This window comes from Sarcophilus harrisii, chromosome 1, assembly GCF_902635505.1.
Source record: "Sarcophilus harrisii chromosome 1, mSarHar1.11, whole genome shotgun sequence".
Classification (NCBI taxonomy): domain Eukaryota; kingdom Metazoa; phylum Chordata; class Mammalia; order Dasyuromorphia; family Dasyuridae; genus Sarcophilus; species Sarcophilus harrisii.
In genome coordinates, this window is record NC_045426.1 from 55181348 (window position 1) to 55204560 (window position 23213).

Here is a 23213-nt window from a genome sequence, read left to right on the forward strand (position 1 = left end):
CAAATGTAAAGAGTTACTTTGATTGACTAGAGACTATTCTCTAGTTTTCCCATTGACCATGTGTAACATGATGTATACACTCTTTTTGGATAATCTAGTCTTCTTTATTGATTAAATACTTTTCTGGTGACTGGCTCATCCTCCTGTGGTCAACAAGGGAAGAATTGCCCTACAGTACACCCCTGGGAAAAACCATGTTGTGGCCATTCATTCATCCTCTCCAAATAATGTCCAGTGAAGGACACTCCAGGCCCAAAAGCCCAGGATCAAAGTTTGGTCCCCTTGGCCTTTGGAATTGAGTTGTACAGCATTCAAGATGTCAGCCTTTTAGACCGAGGGATGTTGCTGTTTAGTCATTTCAATTATGTCCAACTCTCTGTGACCCCATTAGAGTTTTCTTGACAAAAATACCAGAGTGGTTTACCATTTCCTTCTCCAGATCTTTTTACAAATGAGAAAACTGAGACAGACAGACTTAAGTGACTTGTCTAGGGTCATACAGCTAGAAAGTGTCAGAAGCCAAATTTGAACTCGGGAAGAGGAGTCTCCCTGACTGCAGGCCCAAGGTTTAATCCACTGCCCTGAGGAACTGCTAGCTCTCTTGTATTTGAAGTGATGACATGTAGAGGAATAAGGCTTGTTTTGCTTGGCCCCTGGAGGCAGAGCCAGGAATGATGGAGGAAAATTGAAGAGGAACAGATGTCAGCTCAATGTAACAAAAATCTTCCTAATAATCAGACCCTTCCGTCCAAAAGCAGAAAGTGTCAGAGGCTGCTTTAGGAGGAAGTGAGTTCCCCATCCCCCCCTGAATGAACAGATATGAAGGACATTGTCATGCAGATTTCTTTTAGATTTACCTTGGGCCAGATAGCCTCCCAGCTCCCTTTCCAAAGCTGAAATTATGTAATTATATAATACTTTACAAATAATAAAAATGCACAGGAGAGAACAGGAAGAAAAAAAAAAGCCAGAAGAGAGAGAGAGAAAAAAAAAAAAAAAAAACAACTATGGACAAGCAGAACAGCTTTGAGAGTTACATCTTGAGTTTATTATATTTATATTTAACAAGAAATGCAAGCTGCATATAATAGAGATCTGCATTTCATGTTCCATCCTCTTTTTCTGATCTACTTGGTATCTGGAAATGTGTATTTCATTTGTTGATCATTATGTTCAGAATAAAAAAAAAATAGAAAAAACCAACAGGCTACTTTTCTCATAACCACCTTCTATAATAGAAGTGCTACTACCACCATTCTCTAGATGGGGAAATGGAGGCCTGGGGAGGTCATCATATCATAAATAGAGAGCTAGAAGAGATCTTAGAGACCCCCCAGCCCAACCCACTTATTTACAGAAGGAAGAAACAGAGGCTCAGAAACATGGCTCATTGGATGGAGCCTTGAGTCAAGAAGACTTGAATTAAATCCATCCTCAGTCTTAGTCCTGAATTCTGTTTCCCCAACTGTAAAGTATAACAGCACCGTTTCCCAGGGTATTTGTGAGGATTAAATGAGTTCATCTTTGTAACATACTTAGCGAATGGCTGGCGTATTGTAAGTGCTTAATAAATGCTCATTCCCCTTTTCCCTCTTAAGTGACTTGCCCAAGATCACCCAGAAAATAAGGCATCTGAGGCACGTTTTGAACACTGCTCAGAAGCTTTCCATGAAATGTAAATTCAAGTGTCTGTTTTCTGACAGAATTTCTGATACAGAATTCTAACTCACCAGTTCCCTGTTTAGAAAGCTATACCAAGCAAGCCAGTCTCCATGGAAGCTGGGCCCTTGCTCTTCTTGGCTGATTTTGGAGGGGCTGACAATCCAGCCTTTAATCTCCTTAAGCAGAGTAGGTGGAAGACCCACTAGCTACCTGAGAGACAGGTGGATCCTGGCAGGAAGAACCTCCCTCCTGCTTCCTACATGTAGAATCCCAGAGAAAGGTTGGACAAAAAAAGGGGGCAGAGGGGAAAAAGGAAAAAATCAGGCTGGCTAGTGCCTCTCCCTTTCTGTCTTAGGGTACCATCAACTTCCAAAAATTTTATAAAGAAATGCTACCATATAGGGAGAGGATGGCAGCTTCTCTGTGTCCTAGACCCAAATCTTGCTGGGATTTCTTAAGTGGGATGCTATGCCAGGGAAGGCTGCCCACCCCATCTTCTCCATCACGTAGGCCTAGTGGAAAATCAATATACGGAATAGGAAGAGTGTGTAAGTTGGGCTTTTGAGACCTAGATTCAAATCCCATCACTGATCTTTACTCGTCATGCGACTGGGAGCAGATCAGTGCCTTTGCCCAAACTTCAATTTTCTTATCTGCAAAATAGTTTTAATAATAGACTCCCAGTCTCACCAGTCTGTTTTGAAGAAAGCACCTTGTAAATTATGCTTTTTAAACAAAATAAAGCCAAATTCTGTGGAATATAATGACCAAAATTCCTCCTTTTATAGAGATCTGGGGGTCTATGAGTGAAAAGGACATAACCACTGTCATACCCAGTCAGTATATTAGTTGTTTTGCTTACTGTTTTATTGGGGTTATGAAGGGTGGTTCATAGGAAGGGGGAGTGATGCAAGGGAGAAATGATTGTGATTTTACAAACAAAAATGTGCTTTGTAAGCGGCTCTGATCTTACTCTGGGAAAAGCTGCTGCACTTTCTGCCTGGGGTTGTCTGTTCAAAGCCTGGCTTGATGCTGGTCAGCTTCATCTTTCTTTCCTTCCTCTCTCCCGACGCAGGTAAATCACATCCGAACTCGAGATTTTGACTGCTGTCTGACTGTGCCCCTCATTTCTGAGGCTGGAGACAAGCTGGACCTAGTCATAAGCCGGAACCCTCTGGCAATTTCCAACAACACTCAGCAGGAGGAGAGCAGAGCCATCCCTGGCTCCCCCTCGGTGGGCCTGGAGATGAGGAACAACACGCGGATGCTCTGAAGCCTGACCTGGACCTGGAAGTCTCCCCTCTGGCAGAGGCAATGGGAACCTCCACCATGACCGTGCCTCTGCACCCCAGTGTTGGAATGGGGGCTAGAGAAGGTGGGGGCAAGGTTCTGAAAGAGGTTAGACCACCCAGAATGGCTCCTTCTGGCCCCTCAGCCTCCCTTTGGCTCCCTGGGCTGCTGAGAAGTAGCTGAGGTCAGGACCCAAGTTCTCCATCCCTCTCTCCTGCCTGCGCCCAGGCTACCCTCCAGCTGGAATTGAGTTGAGGCTGTCCTTTTCCCCCTCTGCTCCCATCTCAGAGGACCTGCACACCCTCCAAATGTGCATTTGCACTCATACACACACACATACACACACGGTGCTATATTCCTTGGACAGCATTTGTGTGAAGACCTCACCCATCATATCTAGTCATTTCCAAGATAGCCATCATGTCATCCTCCTCACATCAACAGCCACTTGGGCACATTCATGAAAAGTGACCCGACCTGAACCCCCATTCCCATATTCTCTATCCCTGGCAGCGAAGGCTGCTCTCTCTTTGCAGAGGAATGGTGTTGGGGTCTTTGGGACACACAGCCATAAATCATCAAAGCTGAAGGGGACCTTCATACATAGAATGTGAAAGATGGGAAGCCTCTTAGGTGGTAAAATGTCAGAGTTGGTAGTGGCCTTGGAATATAGCATTGGAAGGGACCTAAGAGCTCATCTAATACAATTCTGTTTATTTTCTAGGGGAGAAAAGGAGTTACACAGGAGGGAAATTATTTGCCCAAGAATACACAAAGAGTATTAGAGTTTAGATGCCAGTTCTTAAGTTCAGATTCTTTTCACTCTCGAGGAGGTCTGCTATCCAGTGTTGCCAAAGTTCTGGCCAGAGTTCTGGGTACCAATTTGTGCACTTTTGTTCCTTTTTTTAAAAGTAGAATTGAGTAAGATGCAAGAGAAGAAAGTAAAGAAAGCCTTCAGATCGGGCTCATCTCCCTCTGGGATTGTACCTGTGTTTATGGAATTTATACTCCAAATGCTTTAGAGGATCTGGTCTGAAATGTTATGGGATATCTCTTCATTCTAGGATAAGGTGAAAAAAACCACGTGATAGCCAATGGTTTTAGAAGCTCTTGTCTCTCTTAATGAAAGGATTCAAGGCAGCATCTAGGCCCAACACAAGATGCATAGACAGACCCTTGATAAATGAATCTGGCCTTAAACACACCATAGTGAAGGAAGGGGATCAGCAGAAATCCCTGGTCCCCATTCATCAATCACAGATGAAGGCCATTCCACAAAAGGATCATTTGATGGGCCTTGGAATGTGTTGCCTAGAAGAAAATAATTGGGATTGAGGGTGGAGTGGAAATAACGATCATATTTAAGTATTTGAAGGGCTAGCAAATGAACGAGACAATAGACTTCTGCTTGGCCAGAGTTCATTTCAATGAAAGGTTCTAAAACCTTCTAAAAATAATTAGAGGTGTCCAAAGCAGGCTTCCTCAGGTCTGGGGCCCCCTTAGTGAAGGCTGAATAAGATAGGCAGATTGGAGAGAGATTTTCCATAGAGAAAAGAATTGGGCTAGATGACCTTTAAGGATGTTTCCAACTCTGAGATTCTGTGTTTTGGAATAAAAGGAAAAGAGTAAAGGGAAGGAATAGAATTCTTGGAGCTTTTAAGATGTGAGCCCCCAACCTCATTTTCTTATTGCCTTTCAAATTTAATGAGATGATGTCAAGGCTTTGAAATAATTGTTTTCCTAATTCAGTTGCCCACTTTTATTACTTGCTTAAGATTTTAGGGAAGCTGACATCTCTTTTGAGGGCAAACCGAGAACCCCACTAATTTTAAAAAAAAACATGGTATTGGTGCTCCCAGATTTCAGAGTAGAGAAGTTGACAAATTGACAGAGGAAACTCTCCAACATGGTGGAAGGTGTAGAAATCACATTGCAAGACCAATTAAAGGAACTTGAGGACAAGAGAAGACTTGGGGAATAAGGGAGAGAATTAAGGAAAGTTTACATAATAGCTGTGCTTAAAATAACTGAAGTGCCATTTTATGTAAAAGAGATTTAATTTAGACTATTTAGCTCCAGTAGATATGCCTAGGACCATCAGTTCAAGGCAAGAAAAAACACCCTAATAATCAGATCTGTTCAAAAAAGGAAGAACTTTGATTCAACTCAACAAGCATTTTATTTGTATCTTAAGGAAATAAACTCTCTATTAGGAGTATTCAAACAGAGGCTGGATGACTATCTATCAAAGATGTAGTAGAAATAGGGAGAAAATCTCCTAGTGAGGATTTTAAACTAGTTTAAACAAGTTAAAAGTAGGTAACTTCTGTGGCCTCTTCCATTGGGCTTTTAAAAAAAATCTAAGGCTTATTTTATGTTTCTCTAGTTGGAACTCAATGAAAAGTATAATGTCGGGGATCTAAGTCCCCTTGGACAGGAGACCTTTATTGTTGGATAGTCACCCATGGTGGCTTTGGGCCATCAAAGTTTCCATTGCTATCTTTGGGAACTTATGGAATAGGTGAGACCTCAGTGACATTCGTGGGATTAAAATAAGAGTCTTCAGTATTGGAACTTGGGCCCACATTCATTCTCTATCACCTACTAATTACCAGTCTCTAGGAAAATAAAGACAAAAAAATGAAACAGTCCCTGTCCTTTAGGAGCTTATAATCTACTTACTTCCCTAAAAGGTGGCACTGCCTCTGAGCTCATTCTGCTGTGATTAATCATGATTAATTCAAAAAGGACTTCTTCCTCTGATCAGTTTGAGATGAGGTTGGAGAAGCTTTTTTTATTTTTTATTTTAGGGTTACTGGAGGAGTAGGAGTTGGGCAGGGAGTCGGTCAAGTGCCATATAATAAAGAGAAAAATTATTTTTGAGAGAGATAAATGTTCTATGTTCCACATTGTAAATTAAGGGTTTTTTCTTCACCTAGGCCATAAACTCTAATTAATAAACATTTTAAAATTTACCTCAGTCTTACATTATGACCAATAAAGGAAGGAAGAAAGGGAGGGGGAACAGAGAAAGAAAGAAGATGGGATGTGAGAAGACAAAAGGCAAATAGGTGAAGAGAGCTTGATGTTTACAATGGACCTGAGATCCTCAGACCAAACTCATCTACTTATATTAGTAGGGTGTTTTTTTGAGGGGAGCAAATATCTACCCTATCCCTCTAGATTGGAGACTTCCCATCTTTGCTATAAATAAACAAGTCTCCAGAAGAGAGAGACTCCTCCCACCTCTTTTTCCTATTTCCTTAACTTTATTATTCAAATTCCCCAGGTGGTGTTTGTACCTTCCCTCTGTGCTCCATCCCTTTCTTCTACCTACCCTCCCTCTTGTCTGCCATCCCTTACTTCATCCCTCTTTTTCTCCTTCTCTCTCTCCTTTTTTTCCTTTCCTCCTTCTTGTCTTTCTATCCTCCTTCCTTCCTCTCCTCCTGTCTTTTCTCTTGTCCTTTTCTTCCTTCCCTTCTTTCTAACCCTCCTCTTCCTCTGTGACTTTTGCCTTCTCTTCCTTCCTCAAGAAGCACTGCGTGCCTAAGATGTGCCCATCCTGGGGCTAGCCACTGTGGGAAGAACAATAGAAGGAGAAGTTTTGGTCTTGCTGCCAATCAACTCATTCCCAAGAGACAAAACCCAGTATATCAGCTCTCCATTTTCCTCCTCTTCTTCCTTCTCCTTCACGCTTCCTCCAACCCCTTTTCCTTTCTCACGATCTGGGTTGTTTCTTCCTAGACTTCACCTCCTATCTCCATTCCCTCCATCTCTGTCCCCTTACAAGCTGCACTCACTGAAGACTGGACATGAGGGGTGGAAAGGGGCCTGAGCTACTCTGTCTGACTTTGCTTGTCATTGGTGCCACTGGGTGGTCTCAGAAGGGGACCGCCCAAACACAGACCTCACCAGCCGGGGCCAGAGGTGGGTCTCATGGAACTGAGTTCTTTCCACACAGATCCTCCTGGATCTCCGCCAGACTTGGGATCCTTACGGGTACTGGACCTCTCCTTCTGCCCTTGGCTGGCTGAAACCACCCCGATTTCTGGGTGACTGACTGCCCCATTGACTGTAAGCAGGATGCCTTCTGATCCTTTCCCCCCAAACTACCAGGAGCCTCTGGTCTCCCTCCTCATAGCCATCACAACCCTCTCATTGAAGTTCTGGATGTTGACATGACCATCTCTTCTTTTGTTTCCGTAATTACCTACACCAAGAACTATCAGCAGCTAAAGCCAGAAAGCCTCCCCCCAAATAACACCAGTTGCACAATTGCCCCTGGGTTTCCCCAAATTTGCCAAACAAATGGCTGTCACCCTCATTACCTGGTCTACTTTGAGTCACACTTTATTTTGGTTGAGGCTGGAGGTTTGGCGATTGCTTTGTTTATTTGGGTTCCTTTGTAACTTTCCACTGGGAAGGGGAAGAGATTATCTAACATTCTCCCCAGTAGGTTTTTCCTTTTCTTTGCCCTTCTGGTACATCAGATGCCTGTATGCTGGCACTGGCTCCAAATGTCTCCAACTTTCAGCTTTCGGGAACTGAAGTCGGGACCCAAGGGAGCCTTGGACTGGGGAATCAGGAGACCAAAACTCCAGTTCTGAATCTGCCACAGACTTGCTGTGTGACCGCACACAAGCTTCCCTTCTGTGGGTCCCAATTTCTACATCTGTAAAATGACAGGGTTGGACTAAGTGATCTTTAAGGTCCCTCCCAGATCTAGTATCTTATGTGAATCTGGAACTTCAGCCTGGAACAACTGGGGGCTCCCCCATCCCTTTTGCTGCTTCCTCAAAGTGAAGGAGGAATTGGAAGTGGACCCATCCTTAGGCATGGGGGAAGGAAGGGGGGTCATCTACCATCCCATCCAGCTAATTGTAGCTGCCGCCATTTTTCTCCAATGTATGCAATCCATCATCCCCAGCCAGCTGCCCTTTGGTTTGCCTGGAATGTCCGGGCAGCCCTGACCCCACTGGGCCAGAGGCTTTTTATATGCAATACTCATGGCAGTAGACAGTTCACTGTGGCTTCTGGTTGGGGTTTTAAGTGAAGACTTTTAATGAAAGGCTTTAAAAACAAACAAACAAAAACCAGTCCTCCTTCTCCCTTCCTATGCATTTTGAATAAGGTCCCAATGAAATGCAGTTACTCAAATGTGTATTTTTATCCATAGAAGAGTAGAGTGTATTCCTTGTAAAGTATTTTTCTATGTTGGGTTTTCTTACAGCGCTCCGAAAGCACAAACTTTAAAGGGACAGGGGTATCAAGGCAATTTTAGCTCTGTTTTGAACCAGTTTGTAAATCTCTGAAATGAAAGGGGACTGCCATGACTTTGGAGTTTGGGGCAGGGGTGGGAGTAGGGGAGGAAATATCAGTTTGTTTGGGTTTTTTAAAAAAATAAAATAAAATCATGAATGTGGACCTGTTTGTTGGTGGTCTCTTCTTCTAGTGGGTAGGACCTTCCAGAGCCTTATACAGACCATATGGTGAAGGAGCCTGGAAGCTGATCTCCTGGCTTATAAATCCCATGGGATTCCTTACACAGGATGACTTTTTCAGGGAAAGCAGAGGAGAGTTGGGGATCAGGGTTGTGTAACAAAGATTTGGGAGTCTGACTTCCCTGTGTGATGCAGGTCAGTGAAAAGGCTATGAAGATGGAGGCAGGAGGCAGTCTTTATTAAGTACTTGCTGTATGCCAGCTACTGTGGACTAAGCACTTGGGATGTGAAGAAAAGCAAAAATAAGGTTCTTGTTCTGAAGGAGCTCACATTCTGATGGAAGAGGTCTGGAATTACCTTTCAGCTGAAGACCTTGGATATAGACACTTACCCTCTGGGTTTCAATATCCTGGACCAGTAAGTGACATAAGGATAGAGGATCCGCAGTTATACCAAGGGATTGCCTTAATCACCCCTATTATACTTATTACTTAATCACCCCTATTATACTTATGTGGTGCTTTAAAATAGAGAATATTCTCCAAGTGATCTTAATAATCTGCATTAACTCTTTGGGGATCAGTGAGGTGGTTGAGAGGCCTGCTGGAATGAGCAAATGAGCCATTGACCATTGAGTTAAGGGAATTTTCTCTCCAGAGACCTAACTAGGATGGGGTGATCTGAGCTTTGCCTTGAAGTATGAACAATTGTAGGATGCTGATATCATTTGTACTCCTTTAGCAAAGAGGAACAACTAAACCTTGTATCATCTAATAAGCAAATATAATAATTTAAAATAAAATGCTTGAGATGAGATGCTATATTTCCTCCTAGTCACACCTTTCTCTCTTCAAATAGTCTTCTAGAGTGTCTCTTCCATAGGGCTTTGTGTTCCAAGGCCTGAATACCTTTTTCTTCTCTTGTCCACCTACTCATTGTAGAGCACAATTCATACTGATGTCTGAGGCCACAGTTTCAGTTCTTTGTTTGCTTCAGAACAAAATTGCTAACTATGGTCTGCTTCTATCATTCATGAGTCTGATTTGTTCTGTCCACATTTGCTTAGAAACACATCCTTGGAAGCTCCAAGACATAAAAGACAAACTAACCATCTGAACTTAGTGGGGAAAAGATTGAGAACAGAGCTAGACCAAAGAAGCAATGTTACATAGATTTGGAGGGCTTTAGACTTGGAAATATCAGAACTGGAAGAAACCTGAGGACATTTAATGTTAGAACCTAGAGTGTTAAACATAGAATGTTAGAGTAGGAATGGACTTGGGAAGCTAGAATTTTAAGAGATTAAAAAGATTGAGAACAAAGAAGCAGTGTTATATAGATTTGGAAGGCAATTGGAAGGCAATTTAGACTTGGAAATATCAGAATTGGAAGAAACCCAAGGACATTTAATGTTAGAACCTAGAGTATTAAAGCTTGAAGGAGCCTTAGAATCTAGAATGTTAGAGTAGGAATGGACTTTAGAATCTAGAATTTTAAGAGATTAAAAAGATTAAGAACAGAGCTAGACCAAAGAAGCAATGTTACATAGATTTGGAAGGCTTTAGAGTTAGAAATATCAGAACTGGAAGAAACCCAAGGACATTTAATGTTGGAACCTAGAGTATTAAACCTAGAATGTTAGAGAAGGAATGAACTTGGGAAGCTAGAATTTTAAGAAATTAAAAAGATTAAGAACAGAGCTAGACCAAAGAAGCAATGTTACGTAGATTTGGAAGGCTTTAGACTTAGAAATATCAGAACTGGAAGAAACCTGAGGACATTTAATTTTAGAACCTAGAATGTTAAAGCTTGAAGGAGCTTTAGAACCTAGAATGTTAGTAGGGATGGACTTTAGAACCTAGAATTTTAAGAGACATTAAAATTCAGAATGCCTGGGCTGGAAGGGACTTTTGAATATAAAATTCTGGGACTATAGACATGCATTGGGCAGGACAAGTAGCAGAACAGGGCCAATACATTAATGTTTTCCCCAGAGTGTCAACATACCTATTTCCCACCTTATGTGGCCTGTACTTGAAACCTAGAATATTAATTTAGCAATTTAATGTTTGAATCCAGAATGTGGGAGCCAGAAGGGAGCATAGAACCTATAATGGTAGAGCTGGAAAGAACTTTAAAACGCTGAATGCTGGAGGTGGAAGGGGTCTTAGAACCTCGCTAGCATTTGTGTATTTATACATTCAAAGTGCTTTACGTACGCCATCTGGGCTAGTCTACCAACAACCCTTGGAGATGGACTATTCTTATTCTCAATTTTGTGGAAAACTGAAGCAAAGCTGTCTGAAGCAGATTTTCTAGATCCAATGATCTCTCCACTAGGAGGCACATTCCCAATAATGTGTTCCTTCCTTCCCATAAAACCAGATGAAGGCAAACACCAAAGGCAGTCTTGCAGGGGAAAGAGGCCCTAAAAGCTCAGCCCTGAGGGACTGCGGGAGCCCCCCAGAGAGGACAAAGCTCACGGCTGACTTTAGGTGTACGAGCGTCAGGTCCTTTATAACACCAGCAGAGGGAGCCACTTAATAAGATTTAGAATTGGGTGAGCCCTTGGAAATCATCTACTTCTCATCTAAATCCCATGTTTTATTGGTGGAAATGATCTTCTCCTGGGTACAAAAGTATCAAGATCAGGATTTGAACTCGGATCCTCTCTCTGTCCACAGCTCTTCCCATCATACCTTCCACTGCGCCCTAGTTTGAGACAAAAACTGGGCCAGAGCAGCTCTCGTTAATGCTAGATAGCAGTGTGGGCTCCATGGCGATCCGCAGTGGTCCCGGGCTATTCCTTGCAACATGGCGCTCTTATTCCCACTGACTGTCCCCTGTCTGGAATGATCCCCCCCCTCCCTCCATCATCGCCACCATCCGGCTTCCCTGACTGACTTTACGGAGCCGCTAATGTCTCACATTCTGCACAAACGTTTCCAAGTCATCCTTCATTTTAGCTGCTTTCCTCTGTGGAGGGCCTCCAGTGTTCCTGTCTGGCTTGGAATTGTGTGTGTACCCCCTCCTCCATTATATATGGCTCCTTAAGTCCAGGACTGCCTTTTCCCTTTGTCTACCCAGCACTTAGCACAGACCTTCCTACATACTAAGTGCTTCATAAATACTACTTGGCTAACTGACGGAACAGCTACTTCTGGCCACACTCTCTGTCATAGAATCCCTAGATATTTCACTGGAGCCTTGGGCCAGAAGCTTCCTTCCTGGAAGTAGTCGGTCTGTGGTCCACACCTTCACCACCATCAGGCCCCTTATTAGGGTTTTCCATTATACCACTATTAGGCCCCTTATTAGGATTCTCCATTATATTACCATTAGGCCCCTTATTAGGATTCTCCATTATATCATCATTAGGCCCAGTATTAGGGTTCTCCATTATGTCACCATTAGGCCCCTTATTAGTATTCTTCATTATACCACCATTAGGCCCAGTATTAGGGTTCTCCATTATATCACCATTAGGCCCCTTATTAGGATTCTTCATTATATCACCATTAGGCCCATTATTAGGTTTCTCCATTATACCACCATCAGGCTCATTATTAGGGTTCTCCATTATACCATCATTAGGCCCATTATTGGGGTTCTCCATTATTGCCTGCACCAGCTGGGCAGGAGCCCTTCAGAAGAGAAGGAGAACTAAATCCTCATCATGAAGAGGTTGGAGACTCGCTCTGAATCTTGGGGAACACCTCATACCAATAGGAGCTTCAGGCCATATGTCAGCTCTAGGGCAAGAGATACCAACAGCACCTTCAGTTAGATGGACACTACCTGTGGGTGGGACAGAGACATCAGTCATCAGGAACTCACTGCTAGGGAGACCGTCCTCATCCCTGCCCAACCCCTGGAGGAGGTTAGGTGCAAGGGAAGGAGAGCAGCACTGGGAATCAGGTATATGGGAGTGGGATCCCTGGTTCTGCCACACACCAACTAGCCAGGCCCTTTTCTTCCTCACGGTCTGAGTTTTCTCATGTATAAAATGAGGCAATGAGACCAGCTGAGAATCTACGATCCCTGCAATCTGTAAATCCCCGATCATCTGTAAAATGGGGATAATAGTACCTACCTCCAGGGGTACTGGGAGGATGCAGTGAGATAATACATGTAAAGTGTTTTGCATCCTTGGAGGGTGTTTAAAGACAGCTACCAGGATGTCTTGTGGAGCAGTCGAAGGAACCAGGGAGGGTTAGCCTGGAGAACAGAAAACTGGTGAGGGATGGGAGGGATCTAATAATTGGCTGTCGTGGAGGAGGAAGGATCCATTTTTGTTCTCTTTAGCCTCAAGGAACAGAAAGGAGCAATGGACATAAGTGGCAGAGGGACAAATTTAGGCTGGATGCTAGGGAGAACTTGTAAATAAGAAGAGCCAAGCCAGAAGTGGAATGAGATGCTTCAGATGGTCCTAGATTTCCCCTGGCTGGAAGTTTGCAAGTCAAGGACACCGCTTGGTGGAACAGGATAGAGCTCACAGGATGCTAAGGAAGAAAGAGGCCATTATTATCAGAAAAGGGCGACCCTTAGTAGGGGATGAATTGGATCAGAAGGCCTTCAAGGTCCCTCCTTCGACATCCTATGAAGACTGGAGAACACTAGGTTTTTTTTTTTTTTTTAATGCAGTGCACCTGCATTTAATAGAATTCAATATAATTGGTTTCCTTTGCAATCCTTTATATTTTGATGAATTAAAAAACATGGTCCTGAGAAGGGCTCTGAGGCTTCACCAGACTGATGGCCACTGGGGCCCAGAACACAAGGAAATCTGAGAACCCCTGGGCTGAGGGATGCATCTGGGGTCACATGGGGACTTAATGGCCAACCAAGGTCCTAAGTCTGGCCTTTGCTTCTTGAGTGTTCTTCTCTCTGCAGGCAGAGTTCCTGAGGCTCTTGTCCCACCTTTAAAATCCAGGCCATCGATTCCCTTTGAAGGCCGTCCCCGGCCAACCCTCAACCCAGCTCAGGGACTTGGCAGCCCTTCTGAAGGGATATGACAAGCCTTCCTTGAGCCTTATTTATAGCTTATTCATTCCTACTTTGCAGATAATGGCCTTCGAGTGTTGTGGCTTTGGCTTGTGCTCTTTTGGCAGGGAACAGAACATTGTGTAGGTGGTACTCGAGTTTGCCCAAGAAGGCAGGAAGGCCTGGGAAATTCAGTCATGACATCCCTATCTCATGGAGAGCGAATGATGTTAGCATCTTAGAGAGAGAGGAAGAAGATGGGCTGGGGGAATCCCAGAATGTGAGGCTTTGAGGCAATCTCTGGGCTATAGGTTGCAAGAAACCCTTATGAAGACGTCAAATGAGGACTTTATTTTTATTTATTTCTTTTGCGAGGCATTTGGGGATAAGTGACTTGCTCAGGTTTACACAGCTAGTGTTAAGTTTCTGAGGCTGGATTTGAATTCAGGTCCTCCTGACTTCAGGTCTGGTGCTCTAATGGACCTTATAATTATTGTTTAGTATCAGGAACACTGGGTTTAAATCCTGCCTCATATACTTTTACTAGGTATGTGACATGATCATCTCAGTTAAACTCAGTTTTTTTATGTGAAAAGTCTGGATAGCATGTGTATTACTAATCTTCTTACAGCAATGAAGTCATCATTTTGGTAAAAAAAATAAAAAAATAAAAATTTAATGGACCTTACTCAGGGTTAGTGGCTCAAATGAGTTTATACAAAGCACTTTGCAAACATACAGTGCTATTATAATTATCGATTATTATGAAAGACAGGTTTTGTCTCTGGAAGAGACCTTTAGGATAAATGTCTGATCTTTTAGAGGAAACCCAGACCCTGGGAAATTAAGTGACTAAGGTCACACAGAAACAGCAGCCACTAAAATGAAGATTACCACAAGTCCCAATGGATTTAGCCAGGCTAAATCCACACTGGCTAAATCCATTGGGACTTGTGGTAATCTTCATTTAACCCAAGTCCTGGCTGTCGAATTAAAGTTCTTTCTACTGTGCCTCAGATGAATTGGGGAGAGGGGAATTGGAACAACTTGAGTCAAGTCACTGACCCTAAGAACACCCCTCCCCCCCGCCTTCTCCTTCTCACTGGACTTGGGCCTTTACACCTTGAATAGTTTGTACAGACAATCTGGCTGCCACTGCAGGCCCATGTGGGTGGATGTTTATGTACCAAGATTATAAGTTCCCGTGGCATGAAAGAGAGCCATTCCCAACCACTGGCACATTGCCTCTGGGAGTTCAGCATAGCGGAAAGGACACGGAGGTAGGCCTTCTGGCTCCAACTCTTAACTAGCTGGGACCCGGCTCTGGGAGCCCCCGCTTCCTCATCTATCAAATGGAAAGCTTACCCTCCCTTCAAGACACAAGTTTGGTGAGGCACGCCTGCAAAGAATGGGAGTCTGTGTTATTTTTGCAGGATGGCAGCTCCTGGGCTCCATCAGGTCCACAGCCTATGGCCTCGGGTTTCCAAAATGCTTCTTTGGAATAAACAGAATAGATACATGAATATACATTGCCATAGTCCCAAATGACAATCTTCTGTCCCTAGTATAAACTCAATCAATCAAAGGCTTTGGCTCAAAATGAAAACCATTCTTTTTTTTTTTTTAAGGGGAGGAGATTTAAGGGTATAAAGTTATTAATTTATCACCCATCGAGAGCTGAGAATCTTTAGATTTGGGTCTGTCTTGGCTCTGCTGCCTTACTGGGTGATTTGGGGAAAGTCACTTTTCCCTTCTGTGAAGGTCAGGTTAAATACCCGCCCCCCCCCCCCAATCTTACCCAACTCACAGGAATGCTCAGAAGAAAGCACTTTGTAAATCTTAGGGCATCGGAGGAATGTAGACTATTATAGCTAAAGGAATTTAGAGCCGGAAGGAGCCGTAGGAGTCTAGTCCCAAGACCCTCATATAGAAGAAACTAAGACCTAAGAAGGATGCCTTTTTTTTTTTTTAAACTTTTCTCGTGGTAGCAAATAGTAGGTGCTTAATGAGTCAAACAGGCAATTAAATGGCTAAGGTAGGATTAATCTGATTCCAAAGTCTCTGGTTGCTCCAGAACTTCATGTTGCCTCCCTAAGGGGAAAACCCAAGGTTCTGTGAAAAAAACAGAACCTTAACTAGGAATTTTTACAACTAGGCAGTGCAATGGGAGAAGTGGGGAGGAGGGGATAAGGAGAAGGGGGAGGGGAATCTCACCCTAAGTGCTGCTTCCAGAAAAACATAAAACCCTCATATCTAACAAAGAGATGGGAAAGGCTAAAGATAGTGTGGATATCCTCTAAATATCAGCATCTTAGAGCAAAGCTCCAGTGATCCTGCCCTAGTTATAGTTCTGAGAATGGCTCCCTTATTAAGAATTTTATTTCCAGTGAAAGTAAACTGTGCCTTTAAAAAAAACAATTATCAGATTCATTGGATTTATAAAGGAAAGGTTTATTTTTATCTGTTATAAGGTGATTACAAACTTCTCTAAAAAAAAAAGAAAAGCAAAGATGACTTAAAAATATCGATATACATATTATCTAAAAAGCAAAACAGAAAAAAAAACCTGCCAAGTACAAACAGAGATTCATATCATCAAACATTTATACACAAAGCTTGTATACTGCAAGACTGAATTACATGCCAAAAATCTTGTTCAAATACAAATATTCCTTTTCGGAACAGTCTCTTGTGGATTTTTTTTAATTTAAAAAAAGCTGAAAATGTCTTAAAAATAGCTTTAAAGTTTTAAAAAAGTTCAGATTATCCAGACAGATTTGTGTTTGAAAGGAGGAAATAGGAAGATCCCCACTTTCTAATGTGCTAATCATATAGTCACAGTTGCTATGATTTTTTTTAAAGGAACCCACATTTTTTTAAAGCCAAATACACAGACGAGATGTCACATCTGATGTAGCAAAACTCTGGAAAGCATCGGTGGTAACATTCACAAAGCCACAATGAAGAACAGCTTCCTACTGAAAAAGGCTTTCCAGGGAGAATTTGGCCTGGCTGCCTCCAGTACCCAGGGAAGGTCACCTTCTGTATTTCTTGTGGTTTTCTGCCCTCAGAGTCCTCAATTCTCTGTCTCTGATTGGCCCCCAAATCCTCCAAGATTTGAGTATTTTTTAATTCATTTTTTCCTTCTGTTTTTGTTTTACTTTTTGTCAGACGCAAAATTATTTACAACACCCACACAGAATCTGATTCCAAAATTGAGATTTCCTAAAATCTGGTCACATGCTAAAAGAGATCTATGTCAGTTCAGTTTCATGCTTGCTTTGTGCCTTGGGTCCCCACTTGGGGGTAGGGGGTAGGGGAGGCTTCTCTGTCCTGAGTCTGATCCTTGTTAAATGATGAATGTCCAGTGGGGAAGATATTTTAGGTCTTAATAGGTGGACCTTCCCTCCCTCACAATTGAAAGTACACCCGGAGATGCTGGTTGGGGGCTGTTTCAAAAGCTTTGCCTCTTTATCCCCGTTCTATCTTTCATGACCATTAATGGGTCCATGACATCTTAAAAACACAGGGAGAAAAAGGGGAGCCCTGAAAGCAAAGGTGGTGGGCATAGGGCCCCCTAGCACTGAAGAGAATACTCAGAGCAATACAGTTTACCAGTTTAGATTTGTTGCTTTAAGTGGGAGAAGCGACTTGGTAGAGTTGAAGGCAATGAGATCCCTAGAGGTAGGGAGACTGTGGGACAAGATGAGGAGCCTGGGACTGGAATCCAGTGGGAGGAAGAAGGAGCAAAGTTCAAGAAGGGTTAAAGAAAATTCAAAGAGGTCCCTCAAACAAAGCCATGGAGCATCAGAGAAGTGATCCTAGAGTTTGTGGAGAAATCTGGCAGTTGTATAGCTATTTTTATGGGCAGTGTCCTTGAATTATGGACAGTTCCACACATATAGAGCTGTGTAGATTATATTCAGCACCTCATGTCAAAATAAATAAATAGGAAAGGCTAAGGGGGACTTTTCAGTTATTACCCTCAAATATTACCCTTTTCTTCAAATGTTTCTAAGGTTTTTTTTAACCACTTACATTTTTCTTGTCACTGGGGCTGTTATTTAGACCTTAAATATATTGCTTATTCCAATTTCTTCAAAAGCTGATTAATCACTTGGGTGCTTTAGTTACAACGACTGGCAGGATTGTGGAAGTGAGCTCCAGAGGGTGGAAAGTGAATAAATCTCAGCTTCAAAGAGAAGCCCATTTGGCCAGCCACAGAATCACAACACTTGCCAAGCTGGAGGGACCCTAAAGGATCAGGAGAGATCCCCAACAGTAGATCAGAATCTACTAGCAGTTTTTGAAAGCTTACCTGTCCTAACAAATACACTACGCTACCATCTAGACTTTGTCAGACTTTTCAATCTGAGAAATTGCCAGAAGAATTCTCCTTTCCACAAATTGAGAAAAAGCTCCCTTAATTCAACTCCCATCTTGACAGATTTGGTAGCTATGAAGTCTGTTCTGTGAGCTGGATAGAACTTTACCATCTTTACCTCATCTAGAGGGGTATAACTTCTGATTCTTCTTCTTCTTCTTTTTTTTGGGGGGGAATAAATGACTTGCACAGTCACATAGCTAGTAAGTGTTAAGTATCTGCGGCCACATTTGAACTCAGATCCTCCTGACTTTAGGGTCAGTGCTTTACTCCCTGAACCATCTAGTTCTCCCCAATTCTTCTAATAGGAGCACTAATAATTATTAAAGTCTGAGCTCTGCTTGAAACTTGGGGAACCTTAAATGAGTCCCTTCCTCCTTCATAAATCTCTTCTATAAAAATATTCTCTGAGATCCCATCTAGCTCTTACATTCCAAGATCTAAAAGGTTCTTTCAGTTCTAACATTCTCTATATGATTATAGGGGGAACCTGTTCTAAGATTCCTTCTAGCACTAATACTTTATGTTCTCAGGTCATTTTCAGCTCTTGTTTTGTGTTCTTAAAAAGCCTTTCCAAGATTTTAAGAAATATTTACTTGCAATTTTTTCAAATAATTCCATTTATCTTAATCCAATTTTGAATAATATTTGGTGATAGCAGATATATTTGCAAAAATAATGAGATAGAGTTGTACTGTTCCAGAGAAACTTCAGATCAGTACCAAGCATCATTACCATGGGATCAGAGGTAGAGTGGTGGAGGAAGAAAAAAAAAACCTGGACTAGTAAATAGGAGACATGAGACCTAAGTTCTAGGTCTGGGTCTACCACTAACGATGGAGGATGTTGGATGTTATTCCTCATCTCTGAACCTCAAGTGTCTCATCTGTAGAAAGAAGGGTTGGACTAGATCATTTTCAAACTCCCTTCCAGCTCTGACATTCTATGATCTTTGGATCCTCTCAGAAGAAAAAGCTACTCATTCATTTGATGAAGTTCATTCCAGTTTAGGTTTATCCCAGGGCCTGTCCTTTGATTCCATAGATTTTTCTTTTCTCTTTTTTTTTTTTTTTGTCCCACCAATTATTTTCTTCCTATTCTTCAAGATCTCACAATCTGGGGCATCTCCGTAGGGAGTTAAAATGGTAAAGACAGTGAATTCCTTTGGCTTGAAAAACCATGAAAAATGGTATTTCAATCGCAACTGAGCCCCTCGCTATCCAGAGGACCGACATCTCATGTACTTGGACAGAATTGGACCAGACTCATCAAAATGCTAATTAAAAGTTTGACTTCTGTAGATAAATGTATATATAAAAGCTGACCATTATTACACATACTATTCATGGAGTCTATACAGACATAATTGTCATAAAGGAGATCATGTTTGATGATGGGTGAAACACCACGGTTTCTGAAAATGTCATCAGCTGGAGTAGCCAACCTTCCAGGTGCCGGCTGAGAGCTTTGTCTAGAAATCTTTGGTCTAGAAAAAATGACTGGCCTGAGGATCTTGAAAGGTGAGAACTTCCTCAAGCCAGTTGCAGAATGTGCGAATTTAGGAAGGACTCAGAACACTACCGTTTTTCACCCCATATTTCTACTTTCTGACCAGGATGATCAAAAGCAGTAGCTTGCCAGCTTTGGGGTTGAAAGGGGGATAGCAGAAAGGGCCACTTTTGTAGGTGATTCACCCATCCCCAATCATGATGAATGGTTAGTTCACTAAAGTTCCATACAACAAATAGGTCACATTTCTACAAAGAAAACCAGGGTCGGGGTGGGGGAAGACACATTTACAATCATAAATACCTAGAAAAATATAAACATAGCAGAATTGTTAAAGAGTTTGGATTATAAGTTACATTTGGCAGAATATCATTGGGGTGGTGGTGGTGGTGAATTTTTTTTAACGGGTGACATTTAGAACAGATAGAAGTATTTGAGAAGCACTGCCCTCCAACCTCGAGCACCCCTCCAACAGGACATGTCGCAAACACCTCTCTGTGTCTGGAGTCAAGGATGGAGGGCAGCTTTGCTTAATGAGATCCTGCTTTCAGAGAATCCAGCCTTATCTCTAAGCTAGGCTGAATCCTACTACCAGGGCCAGAGTACCTTATCCCAGGAAAAACAGAAACAAAAACAAAAACACTTCATTTCATACACTTCACTTCATACAATGAGGTCATTGCATATGTGTGTGACACTTTAGAAACTTTTTTATTTTTTGGTAATATACTCTGAACTTGGAAGCAAATGATTTGAATGGCACAGTTCAAGTTAGAAATGGGGCTGGTGTCTCCTTAAAATGGTGATTTTAAAGGTGTAGTACCATCTCCTCTGGTTCATGGTGGAACACGATTATTCACCCTGTAGGGGGTTGGGGAAATATTGCCTTGGGGGTATTACCCCCAATGACAATATTAATACATAAACTTTTTTTTTAATTCTCCTATCCCTCAGTTCTTCCCTTCCCCCTCTCCCACTTCCATCCACAGTCTCTTGCTATGTAGTGTATGTCTAAACGACACATCTAGCATCATAAAAATTAGCGTTTTGCTACTCTGGCATCTACCTAAAGCTGGATGCCTGCCCCCCAGTCCTATCCCGTAGCTTTGAAATGGACCATCGTTACCCCCCAGATGATGTGGAAATTCCTTTTCTTTGAGCCCGTGTAGGCAGGCGAACCAGGAGGCTGCTTAATTAGCAATGGCTGCTGAGAAGACCGAGTTGCAACATGCTGCTGTTTCCCCGTTTGGCTGTGACTAAATCTGGATGGATGTCCAACGGACAGCTCAGACAAGCCAGGAGGTAGGGAAGCGATTCGCCAGAGTGTCTCACTGATTGCTGGCTACCGAATTTCCTTCCTCCTAACTCCAAGAAGACTTAGTTACAGACTTTGCTGGAAGGTTCCTATTTCCATATCTTTTAAACAAATACTTGGAGATGGAAAGAGGAGTTGATGAGAGAAGTCTGGGAAATGTCAGAAAGAGCATCAGTACACTGGATTTGTAGTGACTGCCATATCCCCAAAGTCCCACTCAAAACCCCCCAATCCAAGGCAGGTCCCAAATGCACATCATACTTCCTTTGGTCCACTTATACTCTCCTCCTTCATCCCTGTAGCCATGTGACTCATCAAATGCATGGGTTGGTTTAAAAAAGCCACACCTTAATGGTGGGTTAGGGATTTATGATTTTTTAAGGAATGTCAAGAACCAAGTATGTTTCCATTTAAAAAAAAAATGTAAAAAGAAATTAAAAAACAATAACAACAACAAAAATGTGGTGGTATGGAAGCAGATATGGACCCTGTAGCTGAAACAAAACCCTTCAAGAATAGAGGTAGTCCCCTGTGATTCAACAGAGATCACCCCCTCCTTTTCCTTAGGGCTTCCTGAAACCTGAGCACACTGGAGGAAAGTCAATTATTTGAAGATCAAGGCCGAATATGGATGAGCAATTCTAGAATGACCCGAAAATTATAAAGGGGGTCAGCCTGACAGTTGCCATCAAAACCCCTCCTTGGTGGGACTCGGTGCCTGTAGCTTGCCATCCTTTATGCCCTAGCCCTGCCAGGAAGGCTGGGGAGCCCAACTCCATCGGGATGGAACGAGGAGCTGATCTAGCAACATGGCTTGCTAAACAAAACTAGAGGGGAAAATCTTTGCCGCTGATGAGTTATAATAAATATTAGAAGTCTACAAATGTCTTTAATGAGTTCTAATTTTAAATCATGATAACTGTACTCAATTCAATTCTTTGAGACTATAGAACATATATTTATTAACAAAAATTTCCAAAAGTCTAGATTATGATTCTTTTTTTTCCACTTTATTAAAAAATTTGCTGAAACAGAGGCTCTTACTACTCTTAGAAAGTCTTTAGTGACACTACTTCTGCTGTAAACTCCAAGACAAGTTCATTTCTTTTGCTGTTTTTGCAGGGGTTGGAGGTCTCTTGTTTCACTCTCAGTCGTGTGTGTGTGTGTGTGTGTGTGTGTGTGTGTGTGTGTGCACATCTCTCTCGCCTCAGCTACAAATACAAGGATAATGAAGCTCCAACATCCAACTTTTTAATGGCTTCACTTTCATGCTTCCTTCATCCTTCTGATGCAGCCTGGGCAATGTGACCTTGGTCAACAATGGCCAACAATCAACTGGCTTACCAGGTCCTCTCTACCTGCCCATTTTGTTTTTGCCTGAACCACATTCAGAAGGTACTACACCTTTGAAATGTTCAGAATGGCATTTCTTTTTGCTCTTTGGGACAAAGATTACCCTAGAGCTCCTGTGCAAGACCTAACCACACCAGCACCTGGAAATTGCTTTAGAAACTGAATATATTGCTGGCAAGAAGATCGATTCAAGTGGTAAAGGTGTATAATCATAGCTGGTTATAAAAAAATTAATAAATTCCTGTAATACATCTAATTTGATATGAAAGCTCAGTCTCCTTTGAGACGTCTGCATGTGGTTACTTATAAAAGTCTTTAAAAAAAAATACAACACACACACGTGCGCACACATGAAAAATAACTTTCTCTGTGAGAATGAAAAAACAAACAAGAAAAAAAAAACAAAAAAAATCCAATCCTAGTGCAAATATAAAGCTCTGTAAACCTGGTACTATGAGAATCTAAGGTTAGTAAACGGCAGTTAAAGCAGGTTTCTCCTCTCACAGAGAGAGCTCACATCATGGTCTCCACAATGATATGGGTGGGTTTCATGAGGTTGCCATTTGAGTTGTCCCTGGAACAGAATGGTGTGGACCCCTCAGGCTCATGCTGCCACCGATGTTCAGGCTTGGGAACAGTTGCTAGCTTTATCCTCTGAAAGAAGACATGAATATAAAAGGAGATACGTCACAAAAGATGAACTGAGATCCTCATTTATGGGGCTACCCGTACCTGCAACTTGGCTAAGCCATGGTAGCCATGAAAGATCTAGGTCCACCAGCTCCACCTTCCAGTTCATTTAGAAACCTTCATTGACTAGTAATTCCTAGTAATAAAGTGCAGCATCCTTTACCTAGCATTCAAGACCCCTCACACCCTGGAGCTAACTTATTTGTGCTATAGTTTGGGTAGCCAAAGCAGCTCAAGAAACTCACAAAATCATCTCAGTCAATGTTGGTGCTTTCTCAGAGATTCTATTAGGGCCAAAGCAATAGCACCATCATACCCCTGTAACTCTGGGCAAATCATTTAATCTGAGCCTCAGTTTCCCCCTCCCCCCTACCAGGAAATGAAGGAACCTGTGTTCCTAAGACTTATTTGAAATTCTTAGGAATAGCAACAACATATCTCTAAAACACCTTAAGAAGAACAAAATACTATTTCCACAACCAACCTGCTTTAAGGTATATCTTAAAAGTACCATCACTTCCATTTTACACAAGGAAAAACTGAGACACAGAAAAAAATGAACCATCACAGATTATATCCCTAGAGA

The 23213-nt window shown here is 42.2% G+C and overlaps 2 protein-coding genes across 3 annotated transcripts in view; one reads left to right on the forward strand and one right to left on the reverse strand.

The window, feature by feature from the left end:
• Positions 1-6365, forward strand: part of GRIP2 (glutamate receptor interacting protein 2) — a 165374-nt gene extending 159009 nt beyond the window's left edge. Inside the window, exon 24 of the mRNA XM_031964425.1 lies at positions 2738-6365. Coding sequence (XP_031820285.1) covers positions 2738-2935 — 198 coding nt within the window. The 3' untranslated portion in view covers positions 2936-6365. The remainder of the gene's footprint in view (positions 1-2737) is intronic.
• Positions 6366-15806: 9441 nt separating this feature from the next.
• SLC6A6 (solute carrier family 6 member 6) overlaps positions 15807-23213 on the reverse strand; it is a 137852-nt gene continuing 130445 nt past the window's right edge. For both annotated transcript variants that reach the window (XM_031955803.1, XM_031955809.1), the window contains one exon: positions 15807-22591. In XM_031955803.1, the coding sequence (XP_031811663.1) occupies positions 22451-22591 (141 nt within the window). In that variant the 3' untranslated portion in view covers positions 15807-22450. The remainder of the gene's footprint in view (positions 22592-23213) is intronic.